General features: G+C 30.7%; 1 protein-coding gene across 8 annotated transcripts; it reads right to left on the reverse strand.

Moving 5' to 3' along the window:
* Window positions 1–318: 318 nt before the first annotated feature.
* On the reverse strand, window positions 319–11,751 carry ABA3 (molybdenum cofactor sulfurase (LOS5) (ABA3)). 8 transcript variants are annotated; one of them, XR_016517200.1, is made up of 23 exons: window positions 11,502–11,751; window positions 11,293–11,391; window positions 11,111–11,169; window positions 10,457–10,617; window positions 9,703–9,854; window positions 9,507–9,633; window positions 9,150–9,255; window positions 9,022–9,067; window positions 8,488–8,526; window positions 8,258–8,408; window positions 7,212–7,314; window positions 6,653–6,769; window positions 6,419–6,492; window positions 6,141–6,242; window positions 5,772–5,844; window positions 3,952–4,062; window positions 3,680–3,744; window positions 3,090–3,241; window positions 2,623–2,700; window positions 2,468–2,522; window positions 1,389–1,528; window positions 709–819; window positions 319–621 (listed from the first exon to the last, which is right to left on the reverse strand). XR_016517200.1 is itself a non-coding variant. In XM_068623760.2 (22 exons), the coding sequence occupies exons 1-22, from the start codon at window positions 11,620–11,622 to the stop codon at window positions 514–516; spliced, it is 2,454 nt and encodes an 817-aa protein (XP_068479861.1). In that variant the 5' UTR covers window positions 11,623–11,749; the 3' UTR covers window positions 319–513. The 8 variants fall into 8 exon arrangements, 3 of the variants coding, with proteins under 3 accessions (XP_068479861.1, XP_068479860.1, XP_090153163.1); XR_016517198.1 differs by having other exon boundaries at window positions 8,258–8,414; XR_011082412.2 differs by having other exon boundaries at window positions 6,419–6,496; window positions 8,258–8,414; window positions 11,502–11,750.
* Window positions 11,752–15,948: the final 4,197 nt, after the last annotated feature.

Below are 15,948 nucleotides of genomic sequence, written 5' to 3' on the forward strand. Positions count from 1 at the left end.
TAGATCAACGCTTTTAGAATACGTTTTCTAGAACGTATTTTATAGTTTTCTGAGCACAATGTCAACCATTCACACTACTCCATAAGACAAAATTGGTATTTCAAAAATTGTTATATTTTAAATTTAATTTAATATTTTTTTCCCTAAATAAACTATAACACTTATCTATTATTATTCAACTTGGTCCATCTATTTTTTTAAAGAGAAAAACTTTAACCGTTGCACTTACATCCAATCTCATTAAATATTTATTTTTATTGATCTTAAAACCATTTAACTAAATTTAAAATAAAAATTATAAATCAAAGATAGAAAGCATTCATTGTCAACATTTTTTCTTCATGTAGCATGGTATTCTTTATTGTTTTTTTTTCTTCGGTTTTCAGTATACATCATTGCAAAATTTATTACGAATATTCGTTTTTCTGACAATGTTCATTCTCACATTACATGAAGATTAAAAATACATTATACAACTTTTGAGTTTGAGATGAGTCTGCAGGAATTTGTGTTTTAATCTGGATGTATATCTTGCCCCACATGAAGCCAGGAATCACCACCTTGTTGCTGCTCTCCATCAATACCAGCATATTTAAGTAATATGCCAAACAAAATCTTTCCCTGTTTTGATATATTTATCTTAGAACAGTGATGCATCAAGAAAATGAAATACATATTACTGAATTCTAGCAACAAAACAAGGCCAACCTTTACTCTTCTGTAGGATGCTAAAGTTGTCAAAGGTTCATTTGACTTTTGCACTTGTCCCGAATTTAGTGTAAGGTTGATTAATTGGCATCGGTTACAGCCCCCTAGCGACTGATATCAAATTAAAAAAATTCAGCAGAACAATTACTTTCTCTTTTATCCCAGTCTTATATTTTTTGTAATTAGGATGTTTAGGATTTCTCCAAGCTATTTCTTATAAAGAACTCATAGTTACGGGGAATCAGTAATAACACATAATAATAATAATAATAATAATAATAATAAGTAAGAACAAACTTTATCTTAGAAGTCAATTTTGTAGGAGGGTTAAATTAAACTTAAATTTCATCTTTTTTTCTTTTTAAAATGATATTAGAGACATTTAAAACTTATCCTAATAAGGTATTGAGTCTTGTGGCACTTTCCTAGTTTCACATCCGAGATATCCACTTCTCGCTATGAGGGGTATGTTGAAGAAACCCACATCAAATAGAGATATGGTCAAATTATAGTATATATTTGAGTCCAAATATCATCTTATAAGGTATTTGCTCAAATAGATACCATAAATCAATGCAAGTAGCGTAGTTCAAGGTTAGTCAAAAGGGTTATCTACTATGTCAAATTTCTCAATAATAAGAATTGTTCTATCAGACCATGTAAAGGTTATTTGAACTTACACTGAAATACTTATTTCCAATCCTAATGTCCCTCCATCCATCTTCAGCATAAGGCCTACCTCCAGACACCACAAGATTGGGACGAAACCTACTTGCACTGACTTTCGCTATTGCTCTTCCAGATATGCCCTTCTGTACATCTATGAACATCATTACAGTTAGGAAACATTTAATATTCCAAAATATTGGGGTTGAGAGACTAAAACCAATACAACAGTTTGACTAGAATATGAGAACTTCAATATTATTTTTACTGGAATAATCTGTATTTGATTTCAACATTTATAGGATAGCTGATAAAATCTAGCCTCATATTTACATATAACAAATCCACTATACTAACTAAAGGAAATAAAGGAAAAGAAGAAATAAAAGGTATACAAGGAAACAATATTTGTACAACATGAATGGATATTTATCATTCCTAGCATGTTAATAAGCTCTCGGCAGCCTTTCACAGGAAGTCTCTGAGCTTTGTCCTATCATGCAATTATGTGGAGTACTAATAGTACATTTAATTTTGCAAAGAATCTTCCAAGGGACTTTATATTTTATTAAAGTCATCAAGTCTGATGTATTACTTGTGGTATGGTACTTCCAAGGATCTTATCAGTTAGACCCTTCCTTTCAATGTGGTTAAGCTTTCTTTCTACCCTTTAAGGTTCAAATGTGTTATTTGACGTCTAGTCTCAAACAGTCTAGACATATTGAATGACTGTGTTTGGATGATAAAAAATGAGATTATGTTTTGAAGTAATATTGGCTAATCAAACGTAATCAGAAAGTACATAAGATCTCACCATCCAATTTTAAATGTCTTTCTGCTTTGTTTATTATATTAAAATCTCTCAATTTTAAATGTCTTTCTGCTTTGTTTATTATATTAAAATCTCTTTTGCATTATTACGAATATCGAATAATCAAATCAATCAGAAACAAAGCAATCCAATATGCATCATGAACGAATTTTTTATAATTGCCAAATAGTTATTAAAATCTTCCATTACATTCTATAATGAAATTAAAACACAAAAGACAAGAACTGGTATATTATATCGAAAATGGGTACATCAGCATACCTGAGCTTAATCTTCTGTTTAGATCAGAAACACTTTCCTCAGATACAAGTAAGAACTGTGCTTCATTGGCAAAATTAAGTTTGTTGTTCATATCTCTACATGTGGCTGCACCTTTGATTTTTTTTAACAAAAAATCTCGATTGAAACTAGAATACCTTAACAAGGAGCAAGTTCTACCAATGGCTTCGCTAAACCATGCATTGGTCTCATTGTCATAACTATATACCTTGTACCTGTAAAAATAAAAATAATTCCAAGCATGAGAGACCAAAATAAAATTGAATCCGTATAACAATTTATTAACTTTCTAAATCTTACAATAGAATATCTTTAGCAATTACAACACAAAGTATTAAGATTCATGGGATACCCTTATATTCAATTAATCAAAGGCAGTGTATGTACCAAACTAATGAAATCACCCATAAGATACATAAAAATATTCATAATCAATTCCGAAGTGTATAGTAACTTACTCAGCTACTCAAAATTTATTCTCACAATCCCTAGAACTTTCTCAAGCATAATGATATATTTCCAAACGTATGTTCATCGATATCTTTGCAAAGTCCAATTTAATTAGTACACAGAGAAAACTAATTATGCATATAAGATTGTATACCTCTGACCATATAATTCAATCTCCTCTATAGCATCCTCATAAACTTCTGACTCAAGTGTAATTTGCAGTCTTTCTTTGCAAGATGGAGAATCTACAAACAAAATTCCCTGACTAAGGTCTATAAAGGTGCTTATAAAGCCCATTTCAGGAACCTACACAAAATTCAGATCAAACAAGTCAAAACTTAACAATAAAGCATCATCCACAAAAAGTAAAAACTGAGTAAACATGCAATAGAGACAGAGTTGGATAGAATATCATCGTTAAAAAAGACTTGTGCACATTCAGTCCTTCATTCATCTATAATAAAATTAAGAGTTTGAATTCAAAAGGTTCCCAAAGTCGTAAATATCTATCAACCATTCATTTTGGTTCATTTTAATCCATTGTTAATGGCATAAACTAACTCCCATGAGAAAAGAGTATCACTATTGTGAATTCACCTACACTTGATCTATTTTCATAAAGTCAATCAAACCGAAGCACCAAACCAAAACTGACAAAAAAGAAAGATTGCAATTCTCTAAGTGTGCATCCTGCATCCACAGATTATCTAAATTTAAAATCTTGTCTGCCATACAAAAGATTACCTTTTTCTGTGTAAGTATTTCACCGGTAAGGCTTCTAAGAATCCACTGGCGATCATGTGTCAGACCTGCACAAAATTTAAAGATATTGTTGTCAAAAGCTTAAGAAATTGTAGCTTGAAAAAAAATCAGAAAATATTAATTAAAATAGTTTTACTCCATAAGTGGAATGTTGTACTCTTTGTTAGTAATAAACTTAGTTTATAGACATAAATATCTCATTTAAGAGAAGCAAAATATCAAATTATAAATGTGTAAAATCAAGAAAAAAGTACCATTGCTGCTAAGAGGCCAACTCCTTGCACTGAAACCTCCGCATGATTTTATTGGATATACTGTAATTGATTTGAGATAATAACCAGTACGCACAAAACCATTCTCTAGACCTGCAGGTGATCAACTGAGTAAATGTTCATCTAAAACAATAAAAACAGAATTATACCGTGAAAATGTGCTTCAAATTGATTATTAACAAATACAAATAAAAAAATTGAATTTGATATATGGCTCCACATGTTGAAATTTTTTGAGGAAGGATATTATCCCCTTTAGTGTCTGTTTCTTGAATGCAAATTCAAGAAGGATTTTGTAGAGGAAACATACAAGGATTCATTTCCCAAGGAAAGTGTATGAAGCAATGTAGACACAAGCTTTTTATATACAAAATCTAGTTCTTTTTCCAATAGATGGGTAAGCTACATAAATCAAATGACACCATCGTATCTATCCATAACTAATTCTTCAAAAAATTCATTTAATCTGGAACTCCTTTAGACGGTTTTCCTTAGACTATTTCACAGACTAACCCTACCTCTATTTATCCATTCATTTCTAGTATGGCATCACAGCCTATCTAGTTTTAATGTCAGGCCACTCACATGTCTAGTCATGTACCTTCATACTCCAATCCAGATGTCCATTCTTGGGTAGGGAGCGTCTTAAGATACCCCATATTTACTAGAAATAAGGCAAGATACCAGTTATAAAGTCTGAACCACCCCCAACCTCTCTTAACTACCTTTGGCATTGAGTTATGCCTAGTCCATTTCTAGCTGGCTGCATCAAGTATTGTGCATGAAAAAAACAGTTGGTTTACATGCTGTAGGATCCAAAATCAATGTCTTACACACAGATAGGCCCCAATTTCCAACACCATCTAACTTTTTTCTTGCATGAAATATTCAACCTGGAAGTTTTCCAGAAGTTGGAAACAACTTTGTGGCAAGTAGTGGTTGTGTTCTACTATTTGGCTTCCTTATTTTCTTTATCTCTAATAAGGTGCTTTTCCAATGATGTGTGACATTCTAATAATGACCTGGAAGGCCTGTTTGATAAGTTCCAATGGTTCTGATCTGATTTGGGACACACAACTATTTGGAGCCACATAGTGTTTTTTCCTTCTAATTGTCTGTTTTCTAGGGTGTTCCTTCTTGTGGTACTCTTCTTCTGTGCCTGTTTTGTAGTGGTTGCTTTCGGCACTTGCAGTTTTCTTCAATTTTCAATGGACTCAACACTAGAAATGTCGGAGAAGATAAATAAAATTCATGGAATCACAACGACCAATGTTGTACCCAGCCAAAAGATTGAGATGACTACTACTCATAAAGGAAAGAGCAGGCAACCCAGTACACGGGGCTACCACCAAGTGAGGTTTGGGGAGGGTAGATGTATGCAGCCTTACCCCCACAAGCAGACAGGTTATTTCCACCATTTGAGCCCATGACCTCCAAACACAAGGCAACAATTTACCATTGTGCCAAGCCTTGCCCTCGCATAAAAGAAAAATAATCAACAGCTCAAAATCTTTGATATCAGTTAAACAGACTTCCTAAAGATATTATTAGAAGACCCACATAAATATTTACTGGTGAGAATATCTTACTGAAAATTGTTAAGCAAGCATACTAAGTAGCTGCATTAAAGTATGCACTATATTCATGTACCAAATCTGTTTGTGCCTTTTCATGTGGGAAGGAGAGTAGCAAAAGTACAAATGCAATAAAAGTGCAAGTCCTTGTCATTTAACAGACATAACCAACAAGACGTGAATTCATCAACTACAAAGAATAAATTAATGTTAGAAAAGGAGGTTGACCTTCCATTTGATTTCCATGGTCAATGTGATTTTGAGGTGACACAAAGGAACTTGCAACAAAATCAACAAATTTCTGAAAATCAGAAGATAGACAATATAACAAAATTAGTTTTTTCAAATGGATAACCAAAATCTTGAGAAATGAACTTAATCCAACATCAAGCAGAATTAGAAATTCGCAATAACATAGTCTTTGATTTCCTATTGAAAAATGAACTTAATCGAACATCAATATGTTATCCCCTTTTCCATATTAAGAAAGTATAGGTTTACTCATGATAAAATAAAGAATGAATCCAGAACCAGATGAGCTACACAATGGTTCCAAATGTTGAACAAAAAATGCAAAATGATCCAAAGATTCCCAACCTTGGCATCCTCATATGTTGACATGTAGCCAAAGGATACTCTTACAGCACCAACAGGTTTACCATTGATTATATCATGATCATCCCAACAAATGTGGCCAGCCTGAATACAAAAAAATTTGTCATATGTCATACAATTTTTCTAAATTAAATTAAAATAGGGATGCTAAAGCATCACCATACATTCTATAACCCTAACTAGGTTGCCACTATAGAAGTATGTTATATAATACACAAACATCATTGGTTGATAGTAAGTAAAATAATATGTAGAAATACCTCAGTATTTGAAATAAGATCCAGATGAGACAAGCCAAGGTATTTTGCACATGCACCTGGATTGCAGAAGCATCCTGTCTAAACAGATAGCCAGTGAAGATAAATAATCAGAATTAAATCAATAACCTTAATATAAAAGCATGGCAAAAATAAAAATAAACAATTAGTTTACTACCATGACTACGTGAATTTACAAAAAGAAAACAGTGACACGAAGAAGACTGTAATTAATACCCTTAGCTGAATAGCTGAAAGTGACGCCAGCTTTTCTACTTCACGATATCCATACCAAGAGCCATCTAGCCGTTTCAAGTTGAATGAAATTATTGATCCCATTTCATGATGCAATTTCTGGGTGAAAAATAAAAAAGTATTAATTGGTTCCATGATACTAAAGATGGATGTAGAGAATAAATGAAATTACAAGTGATCTGCTTGCTATATGTGCATTGTGTGTCTGATGAGTTGAATTTTATTTTCAAAACAATAACTAAAGTAAGTATATCATTTCCTATGTTGGTTTGCAGTGTTGTATTGGCTACCAAACGAAAAGGTATATCAAATATGAGAAACTATGAAATTCGTGCATGTTAGTTAATCCTTTGGTGCTTATTTGTACAATTATAAAGACTTGAGTCTATGATCTTTTAAAGTGGTTGTTCATTCATTTAGAATACAAAATACTTTCTAAATTCTCTCTAAACTCCAATATAACTATTAAAGCACAAATAATTATAAATAAACAGTCCTTATTAAAGCTGTAAATATGACAAGAATTTGTGCACAAACTAACCTTTGAATTATGATGTCCGTAGAGGATGCAGACACTAGATCCATTGCCATGCCTCATGGCCAAAAGCATTTTCCTTGTATACAAGGCAAGAGATGCTATATGTCTACAAGGCAACAAATTTTTGCATGCTTTAAAAGATAAAAATTCAAATCAAACAATGTTGAAACAACTTAAAGCGAAAGATATTATAATAAATTACATTCAACAAGTTGGTGTGTTGAGATTCAACGTCAATTAGAGACATGTTACCAATGTAGTTCCTATAATGCTTAGGCAATCCTTGTTTTACAAATTATTTTTGTATGGTTGACTTAGACCCAAAAACCAAATTCTTAAACTTCGTAACACATCATAATACACTATACCAATTTAATACCCATTCATTGTGAACCTTTGCTCCCTCCTTTTCACCTTCCTTACCTACACCCAATAATATCAACAATCTCCACTTTGCATTCATGGGTTATCATTATGCAAAACACAAGAACACGGCGAAAAGAAATCTTCCCCTCTGTTATCGTAAATTTAAGATTGCTTTGAAGGATCTCCCTTTTGTTGGTATATGGCCCTTGAGATAACCAATAGAATATTCATCTTACAAATTATAAATAAGTACCAGATGCTTCAAATAAATATTATGTCTCCAAAACTATGTTGACAATCATGATCACATGCTTCTACAAAATCTTGAAATGTTTTATATTAAATTTTGTTTCTTGCAGCATTAGAACTGGTATTTAACCAACTTGTGATTAACCATGGTCCAAACATAGACATAGAATTTAACATTATTTCTGCAACAGTTTGATATTGTAATTAATTTGGATAGGATAATATTTAAGAGCCTCTGTTTACGTTTTGTTACATTATGCCTTCATAGTTTCAACGATATCAGATGCTTCGCCTGATATTGCTAAAGACAGTTTGATGGAGGACCATCCAATCCCCCATATACAAGAATAAAGACATAAGAATTGTCTGTATAAATAGTAGAATAGTCATGTATAGGACTTGTATTTTCAACTAGTTTATACAACTCTATATACCTTGATATTGCAGATACAGTTAGAGAAGAGAGGATTTTGAAGCCATGGCGGATAGATACTATGCTCAAGAATGAAACAGTTCCATCCTCAAACAGTTCCTCAATGCCTTCCCTTCTTTTAACAAAATCAATATCAGCAATGGATGCACTAACTGTTCCTGTGATAGGGTCCAACCAATCAAATAACCAAGTACAACCCGCAATGAGGCAAATAAATGCTAAGCCACAAACCTCCACTAAAATAATTCTTCTTCAGTAACATGGCAGCATCTGCAGTGTAAAAGAATAAATTAGTCAATGACAGAAAAACTTTTATAGAGTCAAATTAATAACCATGAGACACAAGTTTCATGCTTAAAGGGAAACAAGGGACAATTCATCAACAGAATTCACACAGAATAACATACAGTGAATTAATACAACATAATCATCTTGAGATATAAAATACCAACATAGATGATTGTCCTTATTAGAGTTTTTAGGTATGAGAGAAAACAAAGAAAAGATTAACAGAAAGTGTATTGTATTGTGATACATTCGAGTGAGAAATAAATTTCAGATTTAGTACCCATTTAGTGTTGTAAGTTAGTTAGGTAGCTAGTGAGCTGTTAACTAACTGCTTCTAATAGTACTATAAATAATAATGATGTATTGTTATACATGAGTGAGAAATAAATTCCAGATTTAGTACCCATATCTCTTGTTCTCTTTCTGTTTTTTGAGTGTGCTTAGTGTGCATTCTAACAGTTGAAATCAGTAGCTTACCATTTCGAACAATGAGAGCTCCAAGCCCAGTTGGGTAGCCAAAAAGCTAACAGAAATGCAGAAAGAAAAAACTTTAGTTCTCAAAGTAGTCCTTCGTCAAAATAAAATTAAAATATATACTCTTGTACCTTGTAAAATGAGATAGCAACAAAATCAGCAGGATACTTGGACAAATCAGGCGGCACAGTAGCACATCCCTTTGCAGCATCAATTAAGACCATCCATTGCCCATTTCTTGTGAAAAAACAATACAAAAGTAAACAAATATAAAATCATCGATGCTTCATGCTTTAGAGAATTTCAGAAGATAAATAAAATGTTCTCTCTCTCCATATATATAGACAAACATTGCACACAAAAAGAGAGAGTGGCTTAAAGAAAACAACAGCCCATTGTTTGCTTCTTTCGGAAAAAAAAGGGTAAGCAAATATGCAAATATCTATGCCCTATTGAAGGAGTCAATAAGACAGAATGATGTATATTACTTGCAAACTGAAGAAATTCCCAAGCTCTTGCTTGAGTCTTCCTTGATAATCTTCACCAAGTCTAGACCAAATCTCAACCCAGAGAAATTGCACTCGGAGGGAAAGGCAAACAAATTATACACATCACCTGCATTGAACAAACAGATATAATAAACCATCTAAAGCCCAGAAACATATCCATGACCTAAAGAGCTACCTGTTGGCTCTCCTTCTGGTGATCCAGCAACATTTCTCCTTTGAACCTGGTGTAGTGACATCTTTGTAGTAAGTGTGTCTCCTGTTATTCCAGGATGTATATCTTCTTCAATATCTACTGCAATGGCTGCTGCTCCATGAGCAAGAGCATATCTATACTAGTTAAGGAGGAATGCTGTTATTAATCATCTAATGTAGCAGAGCAATCACAATGGAACAAATTAAAAACATATTCACTTTTCAGAAAGTAAAGGAACATTTCACTAAAGCAGTGTTATTGCAAGAGAATATTATATTCAATAACAGTCAAAATGAAAAAATAAGACATTCTCTGAAGACAAACTCAAGAAAGTAAAAGAAAATCACTAAAAAAATTATATAAAATAGTCAAGTCCTCCTCAGGTCTTGTTGAACAGAAAAATGGTTTGAAAAAAAATGGAATTAGAGTCACATCAGGACCAAAAGAAACATCTTAATGACTTCCAAGACATCTAATGCCAAGATTCATCCCATTTTACTAAACTTAAATAAAGGCATTGTTTCATCAGTACAGCGATATATTGAACAGTAACTATCATGATAAATTCATCCCTTTTCCTTACAACAGCTCTGTGACAAGAAAGAGAACACTAGAATATCATGATGTCTTCTACCTCCATGTTGTAGAGCATTGTTAACCTTCATTATACAGAAGTTGGCCAAAGGTAATTGTTACAAAATTGAATAGCATATGATTTTTTAATCACGTAGGATACTCTCTTATCCCCAGAACACTATTATGATTCTCCATCGTATACATAAAACTACTGCTACGACTCCATGGAAAAGCCTCTCCAACCAGCTTCAGCGCTGCTGTTGCCCCAGAGGTAAATATACATGTGTATTCTTTAGGGGATGCGTTGCAGTAGTCAAGCACCTGCATGACCGATAGTTCAATAATCTGAGCAATTGTAGAAATTTCCAGAACAGATATAAAAAATGTACAAAAAAGAAACACCAGTAGCAACTTCCTAGTGAACAACTCCTAGTTGGACATACCTATTTGGGTGACCCAACATGGTCCATTCCAGTCAACCAAAGCAAGACAAAGTCAACCCAGGAAAATCAATTACGATCAATTTGCCATTGAACTTCATACTCTCTCATCTATCATCTATCTCAAATATAGACTAACAAATTCTTGCATAAAACATTAACTCTTACATATTTCTATCTAGTGGGCTTAACTCATATTTTCTGTATGTTTTTCCTTTGTATAAACATAACTCTATGTTCATCAGATTATTTTCTTTTTCTCTATTTTAATATTAACATTTACTTTTCACTACAAAAGTCAAATCTCAACATAATCATAATTCAATTGCAAAGAAGACAGTAAACATGCTTAATAATTAAAAATTTAGATATACCTGCTGGCGAGCATTCTTCACAATGTCAAGAGTTGCAGAACTGGAGTCACTTTGGCTATCTATATCAACGTTTAAGGAAATTTACTTCATAAAATCGGCGTCAACCAGCAATTAAGTAAAATCACTCTGCATGCAGTGTTAAGAACATTGAACTGTAAATATTATGAAACACATGAGGATACGAGGATTTCCGTATACGTTATTGGTGAGATCGTTGAAAACTGATTCCATTTGCAGGTCAGAGTACAGAGTTGCTCCAGCATGGTCCAAGTATACAAGATCTGTGAAAGCATGAAAACCAAAAATAAACAAAAGAAAATAAAAACAGAAACAGTTGAAGTAGATATTCGATGATTTTGATAGCGTTTGAAAGTGGAAGTATGAGTATGACCTTGAAGTTGTAATCTCTTGAATTGAGTAGCTCGAATTTGATCAATGGAGTTGGGAGCGTTAGGATAACCGTAATGTTCACCGAAATCTCTGAGGAATTGTTCTTTGCCACCGTCGCCCATCGAGTTGAGTGCTGGTGTTACACGGAACCGTAGAAAGAACCCGAACGAAGCTCCAAAGGCAAATAAACACAAGGGTGTCGCTTACAAGAGTTGATGGAAAACGATTGCAGAAACGTTTCTTCCGTGATAACGAATATATATATATATATATATATATATATATATATATATATATATATATATATATATCCCAACACACTCACATGAAATGTCCATTTTACCCTTAATAATTTTAAACTTTTTCCTTCCAAATATTTATATCCGTAAGTCAAATTACAAAGTTCCGGATATACAAATCCAGAACTAATATGTGACTTCTGGATTTCACCATCCGGAAGCTTATTTGGACAACATAAATGACTTTCCAGATATCAAGATCCGTAAACAAACATAAATGAGTTCCGAATCTTAATCCTCAGCACCATTTACAGTACACCATTCCGGATACAAAAATCCGAAACTCATAACTCACTTCCGGATATGACCATCCGGAAGCTTAAATGAAATATGAAAATAACCTTCCGAATTTCAAAATCCAGAATGTGTAAAAATGACTTCCGGATATTGAAATCCGTAAGCAAATGTGTGAAAAGGGGTAGAATGAGATTTTAAAATTTTTGTTGGGTGCGAGTCAAAATTGATTGGATGCAGGAAGCAATTGCCTATATACATATACCACGTATGCGCCTTTTTTTGTACATCAAATGTTATGTTTATAAGCTTTTTCTTCCTCCACCCTCGTAATTGCTATATGTACCTCTGTAATGTTTAAAATAATCATTCTTCTTTCAGTAATTTGTATATATTACTTCTTCTAAAAATGTCTCAAAACATGTTTTCAGAACATATAAGAAACGCTTTCTCTAACAAGTTTTTCAGGATAAGTTTTTTGTAATAACTTTTCTCTAACATATGAAATGTTTTTCTTAGTACTACACTACATAAACATTCATCTTCATTTGTGTAATTTTAAAGTTTTTTTTATTAATTTCGAGAATCCAAAAAAAACTAAAAAATGATATAATATTCACCAAACCCAACATTTTACTATTTTTTCTCTTTGTTCGCATGGTCTCTGATGTCTTCATAAAGAAGAAGACATAGTAGTAACGCAATGGTTGTAACACAACGAGTGAGGGTATTTTAGTCTTTTCATTAATAATATGGAGGTGTATATAGTAATTACGGGGTGGCAGAAGAAAAATTCTGCTTTAACAATGTTATATTATTGGTTAGAAAAATTTATCATCATAATGCTTGAGTGGATTATAACATATTTATTTAGTAGAATTTTCACTTTGAGAGAGAAACTATCCACATATCGTAGTAATATAATGCTTAGGCAAAAGAAAAATGAAAGTTAAGAAAAGTGAAAATTGTGTGTTTTGAGCATGATAAGTTGAAATTACATGTGTTGATGTGTTGAGTTGAGTGCTGAACATGTTTTATGCAGATTTAGACATCATTATGTAACTTGACATCTCAATTAAGTTGACACCTCAATTAATAACAATCATCTATTATCACATGAAAAAACTGATACATATTTCTCTTTATCTTCCATATACATTTACAAAGTTTTTATAAAAGTAGTTTTAGATTTCAGGAAAGCTTAGATTTTTTTACAACATTAATTCACTTCTACAAGTTATTATATTTGGTTTAATCTTCACTTTTCTTTATTTATATTTCAACAGTGCAATTTAGTTTTACGCACTCCTCTACTCTTTTTATGAAGTTCTAAATTTTTAGGGTTGATTTTCTAGTTTGATTTTTGTTCATTTGGTTGAGATTTGATTTTTTTATGATTCTAAATATTTGTATTTCAATGTTTTTTTTTATATTGGATTTAGTTGAGATTTTTTATATTGGTTTTTATAGATTTGTTTGGTTAAATACTTTCAATTACATCATCGATTCAATTTATGTTTATGCAATTCTTTTTCCTAAGGTTAAAAATTCATGACTACAATTTGAATTGAATATTGTGGATTAAATCTAACTAATTAGTTGGAATAATGTATACATTTAATTTTGTGGTTATATATAGACCTGGAAATCGATGACATGCATGAATAAGGGAAAAAACTAGATAACTAACCATGTCTTTTTACATATAACTTTAATACCTTTGTTTTTTTAGTAATTAGAACTTCCAAAAGTTTTAAAATTATCAAATCCTTATTTAAAAATTTAAATTTCAATAATGATTAATGTTTATGGTGAACATATTATTAAACCTTAATTGTTACATGTATTTCATGTTATAAATTTGTTTAAGACATGTAGGTGACAAAACATTCATCAAAATACCACTTTGAACAAACATAAATGAAAAATAATTAACAATCACTTCATCTAAATATATTAATTCCAACAATAATCTGATTTTCTTAAGGATATTTGATTGCATCTAGAATATTCAATTTAAAAAAAAAATTCTCCAAACTCCATGGTTAATGTTCCAACGTGCACATTTGTCTTAATTATGGTTCTTTTCAATAATGTTCTTCCCAAAATGAGTGAATGGATATCTTATTTTTAACCAATTTCTCCTTTGAGGGTTTTTTTTTGCACCCAACAAATGAGAAATAGGGTAAAAGTTAAAAGTGTTTTATTTAAGTATCTTGCTAAAAGTAAAATATCATGCTAAATTAATATGCTAAAAGAATAACTTTCGTAAATAATTTAAGTCTTAAATTTAAGATGGAAAATGTTAAGAGAGAGTTGAAAAAAAAAAGGAGAAAATAAATGAGAAATAAATTAAAAGGGTAGAGATAGGATTTGTGATTTATTTTATTATTCTCATTAATTTCTTACAAACAAATCAAGTGTATGTTTGGACAAATTTGTCCATAAACACTTTTAGAAAAAAATAAGAAGAAAAAAATTGTAAGTTTTTTATAAGTTAAAATGAGCATAAGGTAATTTGTAAAGGGATTTATACAATTTTTTTTTTAATTTGTACATATACATTAATTTTACTTTATATAAAATCATCTTAATTTTTTTATTCTTATAAATACTCATGCAAAAAATTATCATGATGAATTAATTTATTTTCCACTGTATCCCTTCCAATGAAATGACAGAGTTTTGGATGGAGTATTTAAAAAATGTGAAGAGTTTAAAATTCTAAAATGTTTAATCACTTCAATTTACCTTACCCTTTGTATTTTATTTAGATAGGATGAACACTTTTTTTTTCTTTTTTATTTTTTTAAAAATAAAAATAGTCAGAATTCTTAATTTTTAATGTTTTTTATCAATTAAACGAGACTTAAAATTTCCACCATACAAAATATATAATGAGGTGTTGCCATTTTTGAATGAGACTTTAAAAGTTTGAAAATTAAAAGTTTAGTTTGAATTTTCTATTATACACATTACCACTACTAGCTAAATTGTTGTGTTGCAATAATGAATGACAAAGTAAACGAATTTGTGTATTTATCTACCTAACTATTTATTTATTTGTATACATAAGGCCATAATTGTCTTAGATTTTTTTTTTTAAATAAATAAATAAGGGAAACTTTAAATTATTTTCAAGCTTTATCCCATATAAATAGACATTTTGAACTTTAATTTCACTCTAATTGATCTTAAAATACTAAGTTAAGTAATTGAAGTGGGTGTAAAAGGAAAAGGAGTTGGAATATTGGATAGAGTTGAATTTCCTTTAATGGGCTTAATTAGAATTTGAAGAATAATGTGTTGCAAGTTTTAATATCCACCAACCTAACTCAACTATCTTTCATAATCACTTAAATAAAAACTTTATTTCTCTACTAATTTTTTTCTATACAATTTATCACATTATTGTATGAATATTATGAGTAAATATATCATACCATACATGGTATTATATTAAGATTATAAAACAATATTTCAATAGAAAATTATTTTTTTTTATAAAATTTGTTATTTTAGACATCACTATACAACTTGACATCTGAGCAAGACTGATAAATCAAGTAACAACAATCTCTACACTAAATTTATTAAGAGTTAAGTATACTTTTTTATTTACTTAAATGTTATATCATCGAAATATTTCTAATAATGTAAAACTAAATAAAATTATTATTTTTTAATAATTTTTATACTACAAGTATTTGATGGTCTATGATATATTTAATTTATTTGATAAATATTTATCAATTAATAACTAATTTTCTTCTAAAATTTTTTATAATAATTTTGTTCCTCTTTTAAGTACTTGTCAATATATGTAAAATGTTATTTATAGAATTTTAAAGATATATTTAAGGATTTAGTTAATGTTGTTAATGGTATAATAATTTAAAAAATATTTTGAAAAAA

This window comes from Phaseolus vulgaris, chromosome 11 (assembly GCF_051622355.1).
Source record: "Phaseolus vulgaris cultivar YP4 chromosome 11, ASM5162235v1, whole genome shotgun sequence".
Classification (NCBI taxonomy): Eukaryota; Viridiplantae; Streptophyta; class Magnoliopsida; order Fabales; family Fabaceae; genus Phaseolus; species Phaseolus vulgaris.